The sequence below is a fragment of the Epinephelus lanceolatus genome, chromosome 13 (genome assembly GCF_041903045.1).
Source record: "Epinephelus lanceolatus isolate andai-2023 chromosome 13, ASM4190304v1, whole genome shotgun sequence".
NCBI lineage: Eukaryota > Metazoa > Chordata > Actinopteri > Perciformes > Serranidae > Epinephelus > Epinephelus lanceolatus.
In genome coordinates, this window is record NC_135746.1 from 33,025,856 (window position 1) to 33,052,419 (window position 26,564).

The 26,564-nt window shown below is 41.2% G+C and overlaps 1 protein-coding gene across 1 annotated transcript; it reads left to right on the plus strand.

Annotated features, from left to right (window-relative positions):
* Positions 1 to 5,619: 5,619 nt before the first annotated feature.
* On the plus strand, positions 5,620 to 24,945 carry LOC117270515 (tetraspanin-8-like). The gene is made up of 9 exons (XM_033648166.2): positions 5,620 to 5,823; positions 6,710 to 6,775; positions 10,125 to 10,241; positions 10,334 to 10,408; positions 17,069 to 17,164; positions 17,536 to 17,628; positions 20,554 to 20,625; positions 22,524 to 22,607; positions 24,104 to 24,945. The coding sequence occupies exons 1-9, from the start codon at positions 5,764 to 5,766 to the stop codon at positions 24,236 to 24,238; spliced, it is 798 nt and encodes a 265-aa protein (XP_033504057.1). The 5' UTR covers positions 5,620 to 5,763; the 3' UTR covers positions 24,239 to 24,945.
* Positions 24,946 to 26,564: the final 1,619 nt, after the last annotated feature.

Sequence of the window (26,564 nt, forward strand, 5' to 3'; positions counted from 1 at the left end):
AAGAAGGGGTTGGAATACAAAAGATTCACTGTGAGCTGGAATGAGTTAGAGACATGACACTTGAATTGAACTCGATTTGATCCCAATCGGCCTGATGGTGGCGCTATAATTGACAGCTGAAAAAGTGAAGACTTTGACAGACCACGCCCCTCACACCCCGAGTCTCAATGTGCTCTACAAAAAAACCTCTTGGACAATTCAGGCCACAATAATGCATTCTTTGCTTTTCTGAATAACATTAAAAAATATGAATAGACTTTTTTTGGATCTCGACTCCATCAACACCAAATTTGTCTTACAGCTCTGTGGGAGTAAGATACACAGTCCTACTATAAACAAGCAAGATCAGTCAGAAAACATGGCTGCCATCAATCAAAAGGTCCTTGCAAAGGGCAGGACTTAGAAGGAAATAGGCCATAAGTCAAGTTGTCTTTGCAGAATCCTGATTAAACTCAGTAGAGACATCCTGCACTGAGTTCTAAATGTACCAACCAAGTTTCATTCACATCTAGTGAGGGGGCAGGACTTTGAGTGTGCAGTTACTGATGATAAAAAAGTGTGTGATTTCCCTCACTCCTTCAAGGCAAAATTAAACCAGCTGAAGGGACTTTGCTTTGCTTTATGAAGCCTTTCTGTTGGCCGAGAAAGGGCCTGAACCTGGGGTGCTGCTTGTGGCTGTATTTTATTTAACCCAACAACGGGACCAAATGAATCGGGTGTTTAAAATTAGGATTCTTACTGTCAAAGTTAAATGCTGGGGTTCACAGTTAGTTGTTGATCTTGGAAAGTTGAGAAAAAATTCTCCTGAATAGGTCAACTCAGTACTTGTTCAATATCATATAATCTTGAACTGCTTAGGAAAAAATAACTTTGCCAATCTGCAATTCTATGACAAGAGAAAGTTTATCTGCAGACGAAGATCATGTGAGGTGACTGAGAGGTCTAGAACAGCTACTGAATGGACCTATAGTGGTGAGGCTGGTATGACACTGCTTACACTGCAATCTTTCAGCAATATGTTATTTTTAATATCGTTTCAGACACTGAATGTTTGACATAGGCATTGTGTAATTATGAGGGAAGTTTCTTCACCCAGTGGGTGTGGTAGAGGCTGACATTTTTTCGGGAGTCCCACGGGTCACGTGATTCCCGTGGGATTCCCACGGGATGGGAATCAGTAGGTTCGTTCGAGATGAGCTAGGCCTGCGCAAATTCAATCACTTGCGATCGGCGCACAACGCATACCGGTTAGTTTTGTGTCCGACTTCATCCCGACTTGCTCTGAGGTATTACAAAAGTGGACGGCGATAAAACCGCGAGAGCGAGGCGGCCGCAGTTTTTAGAGCCAGGCGCTGCAGTTGCTCTCCACCGACTGCATCGCCTGGCTCTCACCTGATCTAACAGCTGATTGGTTTAGATGTCGACTCAACAAGATGACGTTTTGAATAAACTATTCATTTTTGTTGAATTTAGAGATTAAGATTGTATTTGTCTGATCTGAAGGTTTATTCTGTGAACACAAAACATGTTGTGTGACTGATGGTGAAGTTTAGTTGTCAGAGACTAAATACATTCATCATAAACTATACAGAGTCTACTGTATATTAACACTGGATTCTTAAACTAACATCTGTACAGATGTGAAGCCCTGACTGTATCTGACTGAGCCTTAATGAAAGCTGTTGTCTTGTATTTTTTTTCCTCTGAAAATATGAACCTTATCGTCAAGCAATCAGTCAAACTGATATGATGCTGATTTACAGGAGAGTTCATATCAAATGGAGGATAAACCATGAACATAAACTACAGATCACCTGTAAAGCATTTTAATAAATGAATCTATCATAATTAAAACAACTGGAGACTGAGAACAAACTGATATATGGGTCTGATCACTTTTTTAATGAATTGACATCATTCCAGACAGGATGTTAGTGTGTCTGTGACTTCCTGTATGGACTGAAGGCTGCTGGAAACTGTTCTGAAACTGTCCGACTTCACTGCAGCTTTTTGTCACCGCCCCCCGCTGCGGCCGCCTGCTCTAGTCTCCTATCCAGGCGAGGCGCAGTTCATCTCGAACGAGCCTAGTTTCACTATTTGTCACGTGATTGGAACGGGATGGGGGGAAAAGTAAACGGGAGCAGGCGGGACTGGGAATCATAATTAGGCCTGTCGCGATATGCGATAAGGTTAATTGCATGGTAAATTAAAAGGGATTAATTGCCATGTTCATGCTTGTTTGTTTTCCTCATCTCTCTCCACCAAAGAGAATGAACGACAAGAGCGTTCACTTCTGTGCATCATCTGACAGCCAGGTGAGTTGGTTCATTAGCGTAATGAACGGAGGGCAAGCTCTTGTCATCGAGTGTCTTTGTCTCTGTGGGGGAGGCGGGGCTATGGGCTACACCCACACACACACACGCACACACACACAATGCGATCTTCGTGAGGGGGAGACGAGGCGGAGAAAAGAAACAACAGTTGAGTATAAGAAAAAGACAGGGAACTTGTTCCTAAACCAAACACCACGGCCCCTGTGTGGGAGTATTTTGGATTTAAACCATATGACAGAGGGGAGCCCAGTAATTTGGACGAGCCGGTGTGACGGGTTTGTTCTAAAACCATCTCAACAAAAAGAGCGAATACGATCAACTTAACTGCACACCTGAGAGTGTGAGACTGAAGGTCTATTTGTTTGTATTTATTTATTTATTTCGATATTTTTACGTGTTATTTCGGATATTGAAATTTTCTTTCTTAATTCCTAAATATTCTTGTTAAATAAATGTTTATTTCTCTTTAAAAGGGTGTACTTGCATCATTATTATCATTATATAAGTTTAAAAAATGGTCTAAAAACAGCAAAATTACAACAACAATAAAAATGGTCTTAAAAGCACAATATCACGCAATATTATCGCTTATTGCAATAATTTCTGACGCAATTAATCGCCCAGCAAAATCTGTTATTGTGACAGGCCTAATCATAATAACAATAGTCAAGTTTTTATAAAGTAGTTGAAACTAGCTCCACCTCCAGCAGCTACAACAGTAACATGCTGCTCTAACACTGATGCTTCAGTATTAATAATCTAATGATGTCATATATCATAATATCAGTCAGAGGAACCAAACAGTACTTTAACTACATTTTTCTCTCTCAGTACTGGCTCTTCTTACGACATGTTGTCTGACCACATCAGAAATCACATGTGTTTATCATTCTGAACAGCTTCAAGGTGGAGTGAATGTAGACAATAAACATCAAAACACAACATTAGATGTCATATTTGGGTTTATATTGTGTGATCCATGTTTTTTTTTTTGTTTTTTTTTACTGTAACTGAAACAACACGGGAGCGGGATGGGACAGGAGTCATTTTTGTGGGATTGGGACGGGGCGGGATTTTCTTTTTCTTTTTCATGGGATTGGGACGGGATGGGATTATTTTTGTGGGAGTGGGATGGGACAGGACTGAAAATCCACTCCCGTGTCACCCTCTAGTGTGTGGTTTACTGGCACTGGGTCCACCCAAAATAAACTTCATCCATATTTGCTGGCATTTTGTTTGACAAGCCTCTCTCCTAAGGGAGTGCCAAGTAAAAGGTCCCCCTCAGTATTAAGAACATGCGTATTTGTACCCCCAATAAAACATTTTAGTGGCAGAGGACTTTTATTTTGACAAAAGTAAAAACATTTCCAACTGAAATGGTGCATAACAATTAATCAGGATGTAGCAATTTAAGTGTTTGACACTCAAAATTTCCTGGCGAAGAATGCTACATATGTGCCCCCCACCCCTAATGTTAAAACAAAATTTACGCCCTTGGGTAATGACATAGATAATGCAGCTGAAATCTATCTCTAAATTAAATATCTGTAACATTTGCCTATTGTAGGTGAGACTTTTGTAATTAAAGACAACATATGAGGAATGTTGTGTAACTTTTTCCAAGATCAACACACACACTAATAATCATGGGATTACTCAGCTATCTGGACTAACTAAAAAGGCAAAAAGTCATCTGCAACATGTACAAATAAACTACAGCCAGAGTTGTGACTGGAATCAGAGTGAGAGCGTATTTCTCCAGAGTGAGGGTCCCTCTCCTGACTGATGTTGAAATCTAGGTTTCATTTAAGGGTTGTAGATCCAGACTAGTTACGTAACTTCCTGCAAACTTTGGACCTACTGATTCCAAACTGCACAGTGATCATAGTTACAGTGATATGTTTCTAATACTAGTGCTGCTTTCGACCAAAGTCCTGACAGAGTCTCCCTGGGAGTGGGGGAGGATTTTAGGGAAAAGTTTACAGCAGATGATAGCTGCTTCAAAAACTCATTTGTCTGTTGAAGAATGCCTCACAGGGATTCAAAGTAAACACACAGCTGGGGTATGAGCAGTGCTGATGTGCCCCACAGGAACCCAAGTATTTCAAAACAGTGGGAGTTGGTGACAATACAAAAATGCTTATCCCCTCGTCTATCTCAGCAATTCAATACATAGCTTCAAATGTGCAGTATGAAACTTTGCACAGACACACATGTACCATAAACATATAAAATGTTTGAGAAATTGTGTGAAAAATATGTTTATTTTCTGTATTGCAAAGCGTGAAATGAGAAAATTGATACCACTCCCATGTCTCTGCGGTAAATATGAAGCTCCAGCGATCAGCTTGTTAGCTTAGCTTAGCATAAAGTCTGGACAGGGGGAAGCGGTTAGCCAGCCTCTGTTAAAAGGTAACAAAATCCACTTACTAGCACCTTTAAAGATTAGTAACGGTAGTTATAGCTTGTTTGTGTAATTAGAAATAAACAAAAATACGAACACAAACAAGCAAAAGTATAAATTTAAAGTAAAAATTTTAAATGTTACACTGAGGGGATAACAGAGGAGGCAGTAGAAAAGTCTGCTGAAACATTGCGGTGGATGGGTGGATGGATGGATGGATAGATAGATAGATAGGAATGTTTTGTAGTGTATGTGAATGACATCAGCTGACAGGAAGTGCACATGGACCCAAGCAGTGCAATTCCATTGAAACAGACTATGGTGTCTTTGTTCATTCAAGACAACAGCAGACAAAAACTGCTTTATGGGGGACTGCGCTGAAGCCATGTTCACTCATAGAAACAGACACACACACACACAGAGAGAAAAGCTCCACTTGAGAGCTCTGTTGTCTTTATCATCTGTTTTCAGATCTTCTTAAAAAGCTTGTCCAAAGAGATAAAAACAAAGGGAAAGGGAAAGGGAAAAACACACTGCACAGTAAATGGCTGAAAAGCCATTTACAAGATATCCACATTGTGTTTTGTGACCACAGTAATGTGAGTACACACATTACTAACACCCTCTAAATTGGACTTGACTTGGCTTTTCTGTTAGCTTTACACTGATATTTAAAACAAAATGGAGGAAAACAAGAAATTAGAATCAGTTTTTCAACTAATTTTGAATTATGTGTGGACAATCTGTGCAAATGTTTCCCAAAAATGATATAAATTATTCCCCCAACTCCTCCAATTCGTCCCTCACACACACACCCTGCCCCTGCAGATGGGGAGGGCCTTTCCCAGCACAACATGAGGACTACCTCCTCCTCTACACCCATGAACAAACACCAAGCTGCTGTGCGTGACAAGAAGTGAACTTTCACTTCAGGCGTACGTCTTTCTCTACAGCACTGGGTTTCTATTGTAGGAAAACTTTAAACTGTATCCTATAAATCCTGACTGCGAGTCCTAACACGACAAAATGGGGAAAGTGAACGTCTGTGTGAAATGGAGTTACATCACTGTGATCAGTCTGATTGGGGTAAGTGTTTTTCTTATGCTGCTGCCCAACACAGAAGAAGGGTTTGTAAGTGCAGATTGTTCTTTGTATTACATGTGTAATTACACATAAACCACATGTTGTATCAGATGCTTAAATCTGTGAGTGGATTATTTCAATTGAGTTGTTTTCTGTGCCGGATATAGAAATGTGATGTCTTATTTTGCTCTAAATGTTGGCAACCGAGATGCAGCTAAAGTTAACTGGAAAGGAGAAGAGGTGTTTCACATGAAAATCAAAACTTGTTGATTAAACATTTTGGGGAGAAAGTGGGTACTTTGTGGTTAAGAAGAAAAAAGATGTGTTTCATAATTTACCACACCATCATGTGGTAAATGATGAAACACATCTTTTACATGTTTAAAATTAAATTAAAAAATGTGATATAAGTTTTTAATTTCCCTCCATTTTTTCTCATCATCATCTTTCTCCTTACTTTGACACAAGCCTGAGGGTGGTTAGGGACTGGATTGCGCAACATGGGGTTCTACTTGTTTGTGCGTCACTCGACATTTATTGTCAGTGTTGTTTTGCAAGGCTGGCTGGTGTCTCCCTGTTGTTGAGTATTTATAGATTAAAAACACATTTTGACCTTTTTAAACAAGCCATGTGAGCAAAAAGGTATTTTCATTAAAGCAACAGGTTTGGGTTTTTTTGGACTACAAAATCAATTGATGTTGCAATGCATGTAGACATGTCCACCCTGGCTGATGATGAATTTGTATGGTCATCATAATACAATAACGTGGTTACATGCATTACCAACAGCCTTTTTATCTGACTTGAAGCCTTGTTTTCCCGCTAACTCCTCACTTCTACTTATGGCCCTGAAAGTTATGAATAATGAAGTGTATTGTGGCTGTTGCAGATTGCCTGTGTGCTGCTGTTGGCCGCCACCCTGTTTACCCATGGATACGTACACAGAGATGAAAAGGTAATGTATGTATTTACATTACCATGCTACTGTATTTTAGAAACTTGTTTTTTTTAAATATGCTGTTCCAGATATCAGCACACCAGTGACAAGGTAAGTAAGTCTGAAGCTGTGCAGCCTGCATTTGAAAATGGTCAGCAAAAAACTGTAATAGTTAAAAGCATACTCGAGGACTTAATGGTGACCTGTGAAACTTCAAGCTGAAGTGAAATACACAAGTGTTTTGCTTTCACTTGTCATATGGAGTTTACACAACTAGGCAACAATTATACTACACATCAATCAGCCAAAACATTAAAACCACTGGCTGGTGAAGTGAATAACATTGATCATCTTTTACAGTGTAATATTCTGATGGGAAATCTTGGGTCCGGGCATTCATGTGGATCACACCTGATGTGCTCCACCCATCCAAACACCATTGTAGACTGAGTATCCCCCTTCATGACAACAGCACTCCCCAATGGCAGTGAACCCCCAGCAGGACAGTGCACTATACCACACCACACCACAAAAACTGCTCAGTAACAGCTCGAGGAACATGACAAAGAGCTCAAGGTGTCAACATGGCCTCCAGATTCCCCAGATCCCAATCTGATCAAGCATCTGTGGGACGTGCTGGTACCCCACCTCAGAACCTACAGGACTGCTAAAGGATCTGCTGCAAAACACCCTGGTGCCAGACACCACAGGACACCTTCTTAAGGTCCTGTGTCCATGCCTCAACAGGTCAGAGTGAAGTCCAATCCAAAAAGAACCCCCTTGTGGATTGCTGCCACCTCTGGGGTACAGGCACATACCACAGATACTTGATTGGATTGGGATCTTGGGAATTTGGAACCAGGTCGAAGCCTAGAGCTCATTGTCATGTTCCTCGGGCCATTCCGTAACAATTTTTGCAGTGTGACATGATGCATCGTCCTGCTGGGGGGTCACTTCCATCAGGGAGTGCTGTTGCCTTGAACAGGTGCACTTGTTCTGCAATGGTGTTTAGATGGGTGGAGCACATCAAGTAGCATCCACATAAATGCCAGGATCCAAGGTTTCCCAGCAGAACATTTCATTGGGGCAGGGTTGGGTCGGGAGGGCGTCCCACCAGTGTTAAATAGGTGATTACAGGCCTTTTGGACAATGTAATAGAGTGATGAAACCATCAGTGTTGAGATTAGGTCCCTATAAGCCTTGCTTTCACTATGCAGTTCTGTCTGCCACTGGAACAATCTCCAGGTATGATATACGGCTTAAAGGAAGTGAGTCAACCATTGCGCAACCAAAACAGGAAGAGGATAGTGCTTTTGTTCTCACCGGTAGCTATCAAAAGCTATTGGTAGCTATCCACAAAGAATATCAGTGAAGGCTCTCTGAAGTTACTCTGTCTACAGTAGAGCCTTCATTATATTCTATGAACCAACACACACTGGCGCCGGCCGACGCGCCACGCCGCTCTGCTTCAGCCCACTACTCTATTTCCAGCGCGGCCGGCGCTCATGGCGGCGCTGCGAAAAAAGCCTTTTATGTACGTCTCATCTCGTAGGATCAACTCCGGTTGTTTCAAATTTTTAATAAGACGACTCACCCGTGAAATTCAAGTTGTTGTTGCCTCAAAGTTTTTCCTCTTCTTCTTCTGTTACTAGCAGTTGGCAACCGTTGGCAACTAGTGTAGGTACAGCCACCTAGCGGGCTGGGGTGGGAAATACATGTTGAGGTGCCGCTGCGCGCCGCTGCCAGTGTGTGTTGAGGGGCGGCCCTTGACGGCCAATAATTTGCTATCTCTGTCACTCTACAGCAGGAAATGACACTGCACTTCAAAACAAAGTGTGTTTCTTTCAAACTTGACATGCTCCTGAGTTACTTGTGGTCCATTCAGAATGGACTCGTGACCCACCAGTTGGGAACCAGAGCCCTACCCTACCATATAAACGTTAGGGAATAAAGCAGCAATGTCGTTTTGTACGCCCATCCACATGTTCAATGCATTCTATAAGCTCTCTTAGCTCTTTCACTCTAAAATATACATATATAAACACCTTTGTTAAATGTCACAATCCTATAAACACGAGCAAAATAGCCATCACTAATATACCTCTCAGTCTCAACCCGTATCAGCTGCCTGGCCTGTCGGCAGTTACTGCTCACTGCTATGTGTGAGCTTTGTGCTAATGATAGCTGCTGTTGGCTGCTAAATCAGACTTTAAATTAGAGATGTAACGATACCATTCCTGATACCGATTCCGATCCCTGAACCTTAGGTATCTGTCGATACCGAGTACCAATCCAAAACCAGCACATAAAATAAAAATGGATGGGATATGAATTGTTGTATGTCTCAAATCCTAAAACTATGTAAAATATTAAGAAATACATACATAATAGTAGACTGAATGCCATAAAACTTTTTTTTTATCATTATTATCCAGTGAGACAGAGGTTAAAGTGCAGCCACACAATTTGGTAAAAAAGAAATTTTAAAGGCTACAGTAGAATGCTTTTAAAACTCCGCTCTGTTTCCATTTTGTTTGCCTGTAGCGTGTGTATGCGTAATGACGTGAGGCATTACGTGGTATCGGATTGGTCATAGGCTATACTCGCTGATACCCGATACCACAGTTTAGGCAGTATCGGAGGCATTTCCGATACTGGTATCGGTATTAGTACAACTCTGCTTTAAAGTATGTATTTCATTACTCTGTATTTTGCTGGACAGAAAAAAAATAAGATGCACTTTTAGAATTTGAAAGCATTGCAAAAGTCTGAAAAGTTGGCTGTATTTGTTTCCTATTTAAAGGTTTACACATACAGTAGTTTCCTTAAGAACACAAAATACACACCTCACACTAAACCAGACAGGGCTAAAGTCCAACATTTGAGTCCATGTTGACATACTGCAGGTTTGTGAAATATTCTACTCTAGTTCACCAGAGAGAATAAAAGAAGTGTTTCTTCTAAAGCCATCTATCTTATGAGATACAATCAGCTGGAATATTTGAGACATGTAAATAGTGCCTTTAAAGCTACAAGGCAACAAGTTAATGAGATAATTCTCTGTTATCAATGAAATCTTTTGCAAAATCTTCTCCTTAAGTTTGACTCACAGACACAACCCTGAAAGTGGTAATTGGGTTGTATTCTTACTGCCTTCAAGTAAAAAATGTTTGAACTTCATGTAAAAACTCCTTCAGAATATTTAATACAGTTGCAATCTGTGTGGAAACTGCCGAGGTTGACCTCAAGAACTAAAGGCAACAACTGAGACACTATGGCAGTGTGCATGCTGACACAGGGCATTGAACTCTGATTTTTTTTCCCTGCTCACTGAGCCTGCTGACCTGCTTCTCTGTTTTCTCCACAGGTAAACGAGGCGATGGCAATCCTTCATACCCTGTATATTTTCTCCATCATAACTCTGATTTTGACCATCATTGGTCTGTATGGTGCCTGCAAAGAGAAGAAGTGGGCCCTTATAGTGGTGGGTAAAGGGAAGCAGCAGTAGAAACACTGTATGAATCTTTTTAATTTTTTCCATTAATCTTAATGCTTGTGTATGCGTGTGTGTCTCAGTTTGCAGTTGGATTGATCCTGAGCAGTCTATTCATGCTTGTAAATCTAATCTATGGACTGGCCATGCAACCAAAGGTAGTACTAAGTTGACTTTGAAATGTGTTGTCCTTCTGTGATATTTCTTTTAGACTCAGTACAAATATTATATGATAGCAGACTAAACAGGAAAAGCTCTTTTCATTGCTCATATATTAAGTCTTTTGCAGTCAAGATGAGGGAACAGAGTGCTAAAATGTTGACCGATTTGCAGGTTTTAGGACTTATTCCTGCATCACTGGCTTGTATTTTATTCTTTATTTGACAGGGCAAAGCAGGTTACTGAACATCAGTAGAGCTATAAAAGCACAAGATGTAAACATGTCAGGGTGGGCAAAAATGCTAATTAGGTGCCAATCAGGCATCTGATTGTCAGCATCTGGACGTACCAGAAGCTCAAAACAAGAATTGATAGCAACAGCAAAAGAAAAAAAAAAAAAAAACATTGGCAGAGAAGATTTGGCAAGTTTTTCATGGGTGCAACCCACATACTCAGCTCTGCTGCTCATCCCACAAATGCATGTTCCTTACAAATGTGGCACCATTTAAAAGGGACGGTATAAGATTTATTGCCAAGAAGCATTGTTACAGAAGCATTTATTGCCAAGAAGCATTGTTACAACAAAGAAATAATCTACCAAACATACAAACACACACACTCACATATATATATATATATATATATATATATATATATATGTATATATATATGTGTGTGTGTGTGTATATATATATATATATATATATATATATACAGTACAGGCCAAAAGTTTGGACACACCTTCTCATTCAATGCGTTTTCTTTATTTTCATGACTATTTACATTGTAGATTCTCACTGAAGGCATCAAAACTATGAATGAACACATGTGGAGTTATGTACTTAACAAAAAAAGGTGAAATAACTGAAAACATGTTTTATATTCTAGTTTCTTCAAAATAGCCACCCTTTGCTCTGATTACTGCTTTGCACACTCTTGGCATTCTCTCCATGAGCTTCAAGAGGTAGTCACCTGAAATGGTTTTCCAACAGTCTTGAAGGAGTTCCCAGAGGTGTTTAGCACTTGTTGGCCCCTTTGCCTTCACTCTGCGGTCCAGCTCACCCCAAACCATCTCGATTGGGTTCAGGTCCAGTGACTGTGGAGGCCAGGTCATCTGCCGCAGCACTCCATCACTCTCCTTCTTGGTCAAATAGCCCTTACACAGCCTGGAGGTGTGTTTGGGGTCATTGTCCTGTTGAAAAATAAATGATCGTCCAACTAAACGCAAACTGGATGGGATGGCATGTCGCTGCAGGATGCTGTGGTAGCCATGCTGGTTCAGTGTGCCTTCAATTTTGAATAAATCCCCAACAGTGTCACCAGCAAAACACCCCCACACCATCACACCTCCTCCTCCATGCTTCACAGTGGGAACCAGGCATGTGGAATCCATCCGTTCACCTTTTCTGCGTCTCACAAAGACACGGCGGTTGGAACCAAAGATCTCAAATTTGGACTCATCAGACCAAAGCACAGATTTCCACTGGTCTAATGTCCATTCCTTGTGTTTCTTGGCCCAAACAAATCTCTTCTGCTTGTTGCCTCTCCTTAGCAGTGGTTTCCTAGCAGCTATTTGACCATGAAGGCCTGATTGGCGCAGTCTCCTCTTAACAGTTGTTCTAGAGATGGGTCTGCTGCTAGAACTCTGTGTGGCATTCATCTGGTCTCTGATCTGAGCTGCTGTTAACTTGCCATTTCTGAGGCTGGTGACTCGGATGAACTTATCCTCAGAAGCAGAGGTGACTCTTGGTCTTCCTTTCCTGGGTCGGTCCTCATGTGTGCCAGTTTCGTTGTAGCGCTTGATGGTTTTTGCGACTCCACTTGGGGACACATTTAAAGTTTTTGCAATTTTCCGGACTGACTGACCTTCATTTCTTAAAGTAATGATGGCCACTCGTTTTTCTTTAGTTAGCTCATTGGTTCTTGCCATAATATGAATTTTAACAGTTGTCCAATAGGGCTGTCGGCTGTGTATTAACCTGACTTCTGCACAACACAACTGATGGTCCCAACCCCATTGATAAAGCAAGAAATTCCACTAATTAACCCTGATAAGGCACACCTGTGAAGTGGAAACCATTTCAGGTGACTACCTCTTGAAGCTCATCGAGAGAATGCCAAGAGTGTGCAAAGCAGTAATCAGAGCAAAGGGTGGCTATTTTGAAGAAACTAGAATATAAAACATGTTTTCAGTTATTTCACCTTTTTTTGTTAAGTACATAACTCCACATGTGTTCATTCATAGTTTTGATGCCTTCAGTGAGAATCTACAATGTAAATAGTCAAGAAAATAAAGAAAACGCATTGAATGAGAAGGTGTGCCCAAACTTTTGGCCTGTACTGTATATATATATATACAGTACAGGCCAAAAGTTTGGACACACCTTCTCATTCAATGCGTTTTCTTTATTTTCATGACTATTTACATTGTAAATGGCCTGTACTGTATATATATATATACAGTACAGGCCAAAAGTTTGGACACACCTTCTCATTCAATGCGTTTTCTTTATTTTCATGACTATTTACATTGTAGATTCTCACTGAAGGCATCAAAACTATGAATGAACACGTGGAGTTATGTACTTAACAAAAAAAGGTGAAATAACTGAAAACATGTTTTATATTCTAGTTTCTTCAGAATAGCCACCCTTTGCTCTGATTACTGCTTTGCACACTCTTGGCATTCTCTCCATGAGCTTCAAGAGGTAGTCACCTGAAATGGTTTCCACTTCACAGGTGTGCCTTATCAGGGTTAATTAGTGGAATTTCTTGCTTTATCAATGGGGTTGGGACCACCAGTTGTGTTGTGCAGAAGTCAGGTTAATACACAGCCGACAGCCCTATTGGACAACTGTTAAAATTCATATTATGGCAAGAACCAATCAGCTAACTAAAGAAAAACGAGTGGCCATCATTACTTTAAGAAATGAAGGTCAGTCAGTCCAGAAAATTGCAAAAACTTTAAATGTGTCCCCAAGTGGAGTCGCAAAAACCATCAAGCGCTACAACGAAACTGGCACACATGAGGACCGACCCAGGAAAGGAAGACCAAGAGTCACCTCTGCTTCTGAGGATAAGTTCATCCGAGTCACCAGCCTCAGAAATCGCAAGTTAACAGCAGCTCAGATCAGAGACCAGATGAATGCCACACAGAGTTCTAGCAGCAGACCCATCTCTAGAACAACTGTTAAGAGGAGACTGCGCCAATCAGGCCTTCATGGTCAAATAGCTGCTAGGAAACCACTGCTAAGGAGAGGCAACAAGCAGAAGAGATTTGTTTGGGCCAAGAAACACAAGGAATGGACCAGTTAGACCAGTGGAAATCTGTGCTTTGGTCTGATGAGTCCAAATTTGAGATCTTTGGTTCCAACCGCCGTGTCTTTGTGAGACGCAGAAAAGGTGAACGGATGGATTCCACATGCCTGGTTCCCACTGTGAAGCATGGAGGAGGAGGTGTGATGGTGTGGGGGTGTTTTGCTGGTGACACTGTTGGGGATTTATTCAAAATTAAAGGCACACTGAACCAGCATGGCTACCACAGCATCCTGCAGCGACATGCCATCCCATCCGGTTTGCGTTTAGTTGGACGATCATTTATTTTTCAACAGGACAATGACCCCAAACACACCTCCAGGCTGTGTAAGGGCTATTTGACCAAGAAGGAGACTGATGGAGTGCTGCGGCAGATGACCTGGCCTCCACAGTCACCGGACCTGAACCCAATCGAGATGGTTTGGGGTGAGCTGGACCGCAGAGTGAAGGCAAAGGGGCCAACAAGTGCTAAACACCTCTGGGAACTCCTTCAAGACTGTTGGAAAACCATTTCAGGTGACTACCTCTTGAAGCTCATGGAGAGAATGCCAAGAGTGTGCAAAGCAGTAATCAGAGCAAAGGGTGGCTATTTTGAAGAAACTAGAATATAAAACATGTTTTCAGTTATTTCACCTTTTTTTGTTAAGTACATAACTCCACATGTGTTCATTCATAGTTTTGATGCCTTCAGTGAGAATCTACTGTAAGAAAGAATCTGTAAATAGTCATGAAAATAAAGAAAATGCATTGAATGAGAAGGTGTGTCCAAACTTTTGGCCTGTACTGTATGTATATATATATATATATATATATATATATATATATATATATATATATATATATACATATATATATTCATTGCCTTATAGAAGCTCAGTTTTAGTAAGTTTTCCAACTTTTGCCAAGAGGGAACTTAAGATATTGGTCCCTAGATTACTAGATTATGTTCACCGAGTTTCATGCAGATCGGTCAAACTTCCTAGGAAGAGATCGATTTTAAGTGTTTTTCAAAAAATTCAAAATGGCGGAAAATCTATATAACCGGAAGTTATGGGTTCTTGAGACAAATTTGTTCCTCATGAGGAGAGGCATCTCTGTGCAAAGTTTCATGTCTCTACGACATACAGGGCATGAGATATGCCCATTCAAAGTTTGCAATTTCAATTGGTTGCTATAGCGCCCCCCTTTGGCCAATTGATGTAATATTGCTTCATTCGCATCTTCCCATTACCCTCTACCACTGTGCCAAATTTCACATGGATTGACCAAGTCAGTGAGGAGAAAAACGTGGAACAGACACACAGACACACCCACAGACAGAGTTTTCGCCATTATATCGTAAGATATATATACACTGAACAAAATATAAACGCAACACTTTTGTTTTTGCTCCCATTTTTCATGAGCTGAACTCAAAGATCTAAAACATTTTCTATACACACAAAAGACCATTTCCCTCAAATATTGTTCACAATTCTGTCTAAAATCTGTGTTAGTGAGCACTTCTCCTTTGCCGAGATAATCCATCCCACCTCACAGGTGTGGCATATCAAGATGCTGATTAGACAGCATGAATATTGCACAGGTGTGCCTTAGGCTGGCCACAATAAAAGGCCACTCTGAAATGTGCAGTTTTGCTTTACTGGGGGGGTCTGGGGGGGTCAGAAAACCAGTCAGTATCTGGTGTGACCACCATTTGCCTCATGCAGTGCAACACATCTCCTTCGCATAGAGTTGATCAGGTTGTTGATTGTGGCCTGTGGAATGTTGGCCCACTCCTCTTCAATGGCTGTGCGAAGTTGCTGGATATTGGCAGGAACTGGAACATGCTGTTGTATACACCGATCCAGAGCATCCCAAACATGCTCAATGGGTGACATGTCTGGTGAGTATGCTGGCCATGCAAGAACTGGGATGTTTTCAGCTTCCAGGAATTGTGTACAGATCCTTGCAACATGGGGCCGTGCATTATCATGCTGCAACATGAGGTGATGGTCGTGGATGAATGGCACAACAATGGGCCTCAGGATCTCGTCACGGTATCTCTGTGCATTCAAAATGCCATCAATAAAATGCACCTGTGTTCGTTGTCCATAACATATACGCCTGCCCATACCATAACCCCACCGCCACCATGGGCCACTCGATCAACAACGTTGACATCAGCAAACCACTCACCCACACGACGCCACACACGCTGTCTGCCATCTGCCCTGAACAGTGAAAACTGGGATTCATCCATGAAGAGAACACCTCTCCAACATGCCAGACGCCATCGAATGTGAGCATTTGTCCACTCAAGACGGTCACGACGACGAACTGCAGTCAGGTCGAGACCCCGATGAGGACGACGAGCATGCAGATGAGCTTCCCTGAGACGGTTTCTGACAGTTTGTGCAGAAATTCTTTGGTTATGCAAACCGACTGTTGCAGCAGCTGTCCGGGTGGCTGGTCTCAGACGATCTTGGAGGTGAACATGCTGGATGTGGAGGTCCTGGGCTGGTGTGGTTACACGTGGTCTGTGGTTGTGAAGCCGGTTGGATGTACTGCCAAATTGTCTGAAACATCTTTGGAGACGGCTTATGGTAGAGAAATGAATATTCAATTCACGGGAAACAGCTCTGATGGACATTCCTGCAGTCAGCATGCCAATTGCACGCTCTCTCAAAACTTGCAACATCTGTGGCATTGTGCTGTGTGATAAAACTGAACATTTTAGAATGGCCTTTTATTGTGGCCAGCCTAAGGCACACCTGTGCAATAATAATGCTGTCTAATCAGCATCTTGATATGCCACACCTGTGAGGTGGGATGGATTATCTCGGCAAAGGAGAAGTGCTCACTAACACAGACTTTAGACAGATTTGTGAACAATATTTGTGAGAAATGGTCTTTTGTGTGTATAGAAAATGTTTTAGATCTTTGAGTTCAGCTCATGAAAAATGGGAGCAAAAACAAAAGTTGTAATATGAATATATGAATACAATGTTGTAATAATAAAATAATTTCCTCGGCACATAAGGGAAATAGATTTGCTGATCTTGGAGAGCACAAACCTGTGATTTCCAAATCTGAATCATTCTGACCAGATTACATTTATTAAACAACTGGGCCAAGGTTCTTTTTCGCGCCTACCAAGTGTGAGCACTGGCTACGGGATGCTGACTGTATTTCACCTAACAGCTACTGGTGTCACTAATAACCTTTTCCTGAAAGATAACACAGAATTCTGAGAACGTCATTTACAACAAAAACATGTCTGCTGGTGGTTTTTTGGTTTGGTTTAGTAGCATTTTCAAATTGCTGGTTGTCTCATTTCTTATGTTACTTTGTTTTGTGTGCAGATGGTTGAAGAAATGAAGAAGCAATACCTGAAAATGCTGCCGCTGAATAATGCTAGTGAGATTTTTGTAGAGATTTTCAAGGATACACAGATGGAAGTAGGTGACCTTGTGTGGGTGTCTGAGTTCATGTATGCATTCAAGATCAAGCACATTTTTGTCTCATCTTCATTTTAATCAGATGTGTTGATAAACCAACATGAAACACTGACAGACAGCACACATACACACACCACCACTAACATACACAAAAACACCTCAGTAAATACGTTTTTCTAATACAGAAAGACCAAGGTGTAGATTGAACATATGGATGTGGAGGATCAAATACAGAAGCTCATTCTCTCCTGATAAAATGAGCAACTTCGACTTGCTGTTGAGTCGTTTAAACAACATCATTTTCTAACAGAGAAAAGGCAGAGTTTCAAGTGCATTGCAGTAATCCATCTTCCTTATGTCTCCCTTCTCAGTATCAGTGTTGTGGACTGGATAAGGGCTACCTGGACTGGGGCTACAACATCTCAGAATCCTGCTTGTGCACACAAGAGTCCACTCGTCCATGTGTGAGTGTGAAAGCTACTCAGTTCGTCCAACAAGACCCACTGATAGTATTCATTGGTAAAACGTAGAGAATACTGTATCTCATTGTGACGCTATTAAAAATTAAAGAGACAGTTCATATTTTTGAAGTGAGGTTGTATGGGGGACCTAGTAGTTGTCAGGGGGTACGCCTCCAGTTTGGAGAAGCAGGCTGGAGTCTGACATGAAAGATGGGCAATGTACTGCTGTGGAGGGGTCAGCGACAAAATATACTTTAGCCACCTAAAAAAAGTACCACCTAAAAAAAAAATCAGTATCAGTTTAAAGGGAAATTTCGGTTCATTTCAAACCGTCTCCTATCGTCCTAAATTTGTTTCAAGTGACTAGTGACATAAAAATAATAGTTAGCATGTTAGCCGTTAGCCTATATACAGCCGGGGCGCATGGTAGCGTCAGACCTGTTAAAACGTAAGTGAACGGGCAACGTTCAAGTGCAAAGTTAGTCCACTGACGCCGGCGTCCTCGCTCCCTCCCTCCTCTGTTAAATGGCATCTCACAGGCGCACTACGTCATCAAACCATGTGATGCTTGGTATCACCAGATTCAGGAAGCTCTCGGCTTTCTGAATCGGGCATCGTTTTTCTTTTATTCCTTACAGATTTCGCACCAGAGCAGCCTAAATACACAAAGTCCATAATCGCCATGAGTGGTGACAAGTCATGTCATGCCGTTTTTCGAGGGGACAAGTTAAAGGATTACTCGTGATCTCATGCGGATCTGTTAGCGGACACGTAGCTGGTTTATAAAAGGTAAGAGTCTCACTCCTACCACTATTTTTGGCTGAGATATACCGCCTAGAAAGTGGGATCACAACTTTCACGTTTCATATGGCTTTATTTGGTGATATTTTATGGTGTTTCTGTCATAAACAACATCAGCTATCATAATCACACCTGATTTCAATAAGGTACGATGTTTGAAGCTGGCTGAGTGTTGTTTGATCACTGATAGTACTGTTTTGAAGCGGAGTGAGCGCTCTGTCATGTGGAGGTCCGCCTGGATCTTTGCATGGAAAAAACACTGTAGAATGGTCATACTTTGAGCAATTTTCTTCAAACTTGTGTCATTTTAGGTGTTTTCACTACAAAATGGGGGTGGAGTGCAAGAGGCTAAACAAGCTTTTTTTCCCACAAAGACCGCCTCATATCGTTAGGATAAATGTCAGAGAACATACTGAAAACGACATGTAAACATGTTGTCTCACCTTATTGGTGTGTTGCCATGTTTGTTTACCATCTAGCTCTGCTTTCCAAAGTGCGGCCAAAATATATCTCGCGAGCTCTAGATAAAGCCTAGCTGGGTACTACTCTAGGTGGAGGTGTCTCGTCCTCGGTCACATCCAGACCTTGAAAATAAGGCTGCAACCGGTCCCATTCCTTGCAACAGAGGCATTCCTCTTCTGTGGGCACTGGGGCACAGCATTCACAGGTACACCACCAATCTCCAGAGCTACGCAGCCTTGCAGCAGCCATTCCTCCTCTCTCGTCCTCTACCTGTTGCACCTCTGTCTCTCTCTCCTCCTCCGTTCTTCAATTTCACAAAGCTCTTCGTCAGTGTATTCTGGCTCAAATAAATAAGGGCGGCCATCAAACTCTGCAAAATCAAATTCCTCCTCCACAAAGACGAAGTCTGGCAAAAAGTCAGCATTTATTCTATAAATCTTTAATAAAATAAATGAATAAACTTTTCAGGCTACTGTCCGGTTCTGCCTTCCAGCTGTCGCTGCTTGTTCTCGCGATATTTCAGCCGCGCTTTGGAAAGCAGAGCTAAATGGTAAACAACAAACATGGCAGCACACCGGTAAGGTAAGACAACACGTTTACATGTCATTTTCTTTATGTTCTCTGACATTTATCCTAACGATATGAGGCGGTCTTTGTGGAGAAAAAGCTTGTTTAGTGGACTAACTTTGCACTTGAAGGTTGCCCGTTCACTTACGTTTTAACAGGTCTGACACTACTATGCGCCCCGGCTGTATCTAGGCTAACGGCTAACATGCTAACTATTATTTTTATGTCACTAGTCACTTGAAACAAATTTAGGACGATAGGAGACAGGTTGAAATAAACCGAAATTTCCCTTTAAGTGTACGCTATATTTAGACTATTACCACTGCTTTACCTTAATGTCTGAGCAATTTCAACTTTCACTCTGTTCAAAGCCAAACAAAAAAAAATAGTAACTTACCATCGCTGAACACAGGAGCTGCTGGTCTACAGCTGCCTCAGACAGATGTTTTGTTTGTGTTACTGTGTGACTATGGCATTTACAAGGGTTAGTTCGGATTCACCAAAGTCATACAAAACACAAACACAAGTAATCGAAGCAGCAGTAGACCAGTGGCTCCCCTGTTCAATGAGCTAAAATGACTGTTTCTGAAGTTTGGTGGTTTTGACATAGATTGGAAACTGAAGCTGTTAACTTCTTCCCTGCTGGAACAGGCTGTCTGACAGCAAGGTAAAACAGTTAATACTCCAAATATAGCGTACACTTCGAATTCTATTGATTATTTTACATGGGGCATTTTTAAGAGGCTAAATTAAGTTTTGTTGCTGACCCCCATCCGCAGCAGTACATTGCTTAGCTTGCGTGTCGGACTCCAGCCTGCTTTTCCAAACTGCAGGCATGCTGACCGACATCTATTGAATGCATTACACTGAATAAGCAGCCCATACTATCCCACTTCAGAACATCAAAACCACCCCTTTAACATGGTGAGAAAGTCAAAAAAATGCATGTCGATGAATCGATTTTCATCAAGTCATCCAGACTTAGAGTCGCGCAAAACCTTTAGATGAATGCCATGAAATCTGGTACACTCATTAATGTCCCCCTCAGGATGAACTGTAATAACTCAGGTGATCCTTGATTCTATCTGTGTATTCTAGGTGGCAGCTCCTAAGGACAGCAGTCTGTATGAGCACAGGGTCGATGACCAGCCCATCATGGTTTATGAAGAGGTAATAATAAAAGCATTATAATCAAAATGTTAATTTCTACACTGACAGGTTGACGTGCAAACTGCTATCGTATTAACCAATGTTGCAAGAAAAAGCTTGTCTCCATTTATACTGTGTGAATATACTCTACCAAATGTTACATAAAACAGCAAAACAATTGTTGGATTTCAGCAGACAGCTATTAAAAAACCCTAATAAGCTTTCTATAGTGCTGCATTTCCATTTCTCTACCAAACAGGAACAGAAACATGTTCTCAGAAAGTGCAGTCTAAGTCTTACTCACATTAGAGAGCATGCTATCAGGTCCAGTGAAGCGTTGTTCTATGTTGCTGCATGGGGCTACATTTACAAAGCCTCCTAATATAGAGGGAGGGTACCACAATAAACTGTATGTTAAGATGGATGGCACATCTCCACTTACTCCTTTCCTCTGCAAAAATGAAGCCAAAATATTCTGGATACAGCCACTGGCATCTTGCATTTGGAGTCAGAGTCTGCGCAGCACTGATCTCCAAACTACATCCAAACTTTTAACCAATCACAAGCAGCGCCACTGATCCCGAGCATACCGACTGGCACACACAGCTGTCAACCATGAAGTCACACTCACACCAAACTTATCAGTAAAATAAGCTGAGCTGAGCTGTTCTGACCCACAATCCTGCACAGCGAGCGATACCTCCCATCAACTGAGCCGCAAACAGATGTCACTGTTTGACAGCTGACTGACATCTCTCAGAAGTCGCAATGAAGGATGACAGTGCATTTGAGTAACTGATGACCAGTTGAATAGTAATAACAAGAATATCAATTGTTTAAGTGAACAAAATAATCATCAACATTGCCAACGACAATTGCACATAACTAAATAACAAGATGTTAGAATCAACAATCTGTGCAGTTCTAACTTTTTTGTTTTATCTCCATGGTAACAGATACAAAAGCAAGAGGGTCAAAGTTCAGGAGTAATGTTATAAGACAGTAGTATATCCCAATTGTGTGCATACTGCATGCAACAGTACGTGTTTTTTAACGGCAGCTGCAGAACATAATATAAGTAAAAAGAAAAAGTATGTGATTCAGAACACACCCTAACACCTAACACAAACATTAACACAATTAGAACTACCTAAAATTAGGGGTGTAACAATACATGTATTTATATTCAACTGTTTGGTTCAATGCTTTGGGTTTGGTCCGCATTACAAACCGAACAAATATTTTAACTAACCCATTACCCATTACATTTGGAAGATAAAATATGCAGCTTAAACTGTGTAAAACATTATGTTCTCACTCAACATGGCAGCCCACATGATGCAACAGGCAACACAACATGCTGTCTTGACCTAATGTTACCTCTATAGCCGCAGATAAAAGACCAGACTCAGTAGTTGAAAACATAGGCTGTATGAATATGCCTACTGTGACTGAGCCCCATTACAATATTCCTTCAGGAGCCCATTTCAGCCAGACTGTAATTCCTGCTTCTTACAAAAAAACAGTCCAAGTTATAATGGTAGTTTAAAAACGTAAATGTACCAAACTGTGACACCACTACGCCATTTTGTGAGCCGTTACACCCCTACATAAAATGACAGAAATTATTTATATATTTATTTATTTATTTTATATGTACTTTGATCTTTAGTTTGGTTCATTCTGCTAACATAGAGAGGGCGGGCCTATACTACAGCTGATGGTTTGGCTTCACTTTAGGAGAGCAGTCGTGTCATCCACCTTTATGTACAGTCTATTGAAAATACTTCTAAGATTACAAAGTATTCTTTCTGTTGTCTAAAACTGTGACTTCCAGCCTTTTTTTTTTGGTTCTGACTCCTTAAAATGAAGCAATGTACTTGTAAAGTTACATTGACTGATCCGCTCTTCTATTTCAGTCATGCCTTCCATACTTGATTGCGGGTATGATGACAGCCATGAATATTGGATTCGGTATAAACCTGGCAATCACATCATTCTGGGTATGTACTGTTTGTTATATATGTCTATTATGATTGTAACCACCCACCTGGCTTCATATTTATCTAACTTTTCCAGCTCTTTCCACATACGTGAGCTGAGCTTCCCAATGTGTACTAATGGTCATCACAATGGTTATTCTTAAACAAGCCTTCATTCACCCTTTTGTCCTTTTCATAGAGTTTCTGAATTTTGCCCAATTGTGATGAAACTATAGATGTTCAGATATCATTTTTTTCCCCAAGCACTTGAAGGACTTCTCTTCCTTTAAGGCTTGAAAGTGGAGGTTCTAAGTTTATTCTTTCGTAAGGGAATGGGCCAGTATTATTGCGGTGAGGAGTGCAGCTGAACTTTATGGCTGACTTGTTTGAAAGCAAAGTCCTCCCCATGTTAGTCAACACTTTCAATAGACAGTCTCCTTGACTTAGAAAAAAACGTAACACCCTCAGCGCTCATCTCAAAATAATATAACAGTGTGAAATTGGTACACTAAATCCAAATAGAAAAGAACTTAAGGTGCATTAAGAGATGAATCAGCCCTGGGTTTTGCCTCTCAGGTGTATTACAGACTGCCCTATCTTATTGGTGAAGGTTTTCAGGGCTTTATGAAACCTGAAAAGAATACCTGCACAAATAAAGAATAGAAACATAAATCTGGGGTAAATCTGCTCATAAGTAGAAAAAGGACAGGTGTATAAACAATATTAATGATGGCTCTGTATATGCAATTCCAACACATTGTCACTCTGACCTCGTCACATATTGACTTTTTGGTCATGGACTTTCCACGTCCACATATGACGTGCAAGGTACCCTGGGTGATTTGGTTGTTGACATTCTGGGACACCGTGTCAAGTTTTCTTCTTTGAAGATACACTTCCATTTTCACAGGAAATTCAACATTTACATACAGTCTACGCTATACTCTTTCAAAATAAATGCACTACATCAGTACCACACTGCAAACTGACATTTTTTTCCTTCAACACCAAGCACACATAGTTGGGTTTAGGCAACAAAAGCACATGGTAAGGTTTAGGAAAAAAGCAACAGCTCTCTCGGGTGACAGTCAGTATTTGTTGGATACATCCATTGTGTTCTGTGCCATCACATATATCTTTAACCTCTTTTTAAAAACAGCTGCACTTCTTGCATATGTAATGTCTGGTGGCAAACCATTCCATAATTTCATTCCTCTGAATATTTGGTTTGGTTTGCAAAATTTTTTGTTTTCAATTTTTAGATTCAGATTCATAGATTTTAGATTCAGATTCATATAAATATATATTTATTTTCCAAAACTTAAATTTGTTGGAGATATGTTGTTTCTGTGCCTCTGTTTCCCTGCACTTTGTTGAGGTGATGTCTTAGATTCTAAGTGTATTACCCTGAGCATTTAGTGTTAAACCTGTTAAACAGCTAACAGATAAGGTTAGCAAATGAAGCAACAAAAGATGAACAGTAAGTCAATAACTGTCTCTGTTTCTCTGTCTGTCAGGTATTGTCAGTGGTGCTATGTATCATCATCTTATGTCAGCTGTATAAGAAGGAAGACACTCCTGCAGTGGTCTACAGTCAGGAGGCAAAGGCAGGCAACTACACCGTTCTGATACACCCTGCAGAGGACACCTGACCAGGATACAACAAGGATTCAGTGTTTTTATGATGTTTGAATGTACTGCCTTCAACAAGTGAAGCTGCATGTAAATAAATGTACATTTCTTTCTGTTTGGGCAGCCTGGATTTGTCTTTTTGCCCATGAAACCTTAATGAATTTTTGTCATCCCTGAGGATTCATGTTTTTACGACAGGGAAAACTGTGAGCTGTCCAAGAAAATGTACAGAAACGTTGTATACTGTAAAACAGTATTATGATATTAAGTCTGAGACCTACACCCTTTTGCTAGAGGGATGTCCAGTGTATCTTCTTCTAATGTCTTCAGTCAGCATCAGATAGTTTAATTGGGATGTGTGTTAAACAATGAATGCATTTAAACTTTCCAGGGGTATTAACATCCCAGATAATTTAGTACAATTAATCCCAGATGTAAGCACTTGTGAGCAGCAAAAGAAGGCGTATTGTGCGATATTCAAAGAGAGTAAATAATTCAGCTGAGATGGTTAAACATATGTGGTATCCAAAAAAAGCACTGGTGAAGATATGGCTGCATAAATATATGTGTTATGGACACATTAGAGCTTTAATAAGAATGTCTGTACTTTGTGGTTTGAAAGCTTTCAGTAATCATCTGTATTATATTCTGCCAAACTTTAAGAAAACTTTATTTTTTGTAATCGTTTTAATTGATACATTTTGATTAAAGAAGCTCCTGGAGCAAATGTTTTACAGTACCGTTTAAAACCCTGATACCACAAAAATGGAGATGCTGAGTAAAATGTAAATAAAAACAGAATGCAATGATTTACTGATGCTTTCAAATGCATTACATACAGTACAAAAACAAGATATGTAATGCTTAAACCAGAGGACTGCATGGGGATTGCTGCTGTTGTTAGGACTGGGATCCCATGGGACCAAACACAAATCTCCCCGGAAAGGGTGGTTTCATCACTGCTGTGGGTGGGAGTGTGCCGTCAAAAAAAAACCATGTGCAGGTCCCAGACATTAATTACCATGAAGGATGGAGATATCAACAGGTGAAGTGGAAAAGAAGACAAATTAATACTGACAGCTATGCATATCTTTCTTAATATCACGGTAAAAATACCTTTTTTTCCCAAAGATGAGCTGCTTAGTGAATGCCTAAGGCAGAAGAAATGGGACAATGAACCATCACGGAAGGACAATACCTGCATGGCATGTACCCCTGAATGATAGAAGAAGCGGCTGACATCAAGAAATTCTACCAATGGCTGGAAAAGGCTTGATTGAAAGACAGTACAGAAGCACTAATCATGGCAGCACAGGAACAGGCACTTAGTACTAGGGATGTCCCGATCTGATATTCGGATCGGTATCGGCCGCCGATATTAGCAAAAATCGTGCATCGGCATTGGATCGGACTGCATGGAAAAATGCCGATCCAAGAACTCCGATCCAGTTTTTCATATAGTCCGATCCAGGTTTTCCGGCCAGCCCAGCGCTCCGCGATTCAAGCAGTCCATTCCAGTGATCCACTCCAGCACTTACTATCAATCCACCAGGCCAGCATGCAGACACACAGGAAACAGCAGCACCAGGCTGGCACTGACTCACTCGCTCACCCCTCCCGTCGGGTAAATGACGGTGGCCTCGTAGGGACAAAAAGCCTTGCGCACAAGTTTTTCAGGAGTAGGTCTATCTAGCGACGAGGTGAATATTTATTTAGAAATCTAAACCATGTTACGATATTGTAATGAATCCCTCACGAGCAGGAGACCAGAGTAGCATTCTGGAAAAAGGCCCGTTTATTTGATCACTCCAAAAACTCCGGTAACACTCCAGGGGGTAAAAGACTCCGTCCCAAACTCTGACTCTTCTAGCGTAACAGACACACTTCATACACACATACTCGTTTACCATACCGAGTGGGGACCCCCCTCCCCTCTCTGCTCAACCTCCAGCCCGCACACTGACTGACAGCGTAGCCGGTAAACAGAGCTCAGCTGTTTATTTAGCCTAGCAATATCTCCGGACTATAGTAGCTGCAATGGACGACTTTGAACGCGATTTTGAAGAGTTTCTTGTAGCGGACACAGACCCAGAGCCATACCTGTTTGAGCCGGAGCATACAGATGAGGAACTCCATGTGTTTGATGCTGAGTGGGCGAGAAGAGAGGCTGAATGCACAGAATGGGATTCGGTGCTACTGCTACCATCGTTGGGGAGATATATCATCAGGAGGAAAAGCGCTGCAGAGAGTGCATCACAAGGAGTGAAGCTGCGTCTTCTTTTCCTCGCAGATGACGATTCGGGTTCATTCTCTCCTGTTGCGTGGTAAGTGTGGTCCATTCGCAAA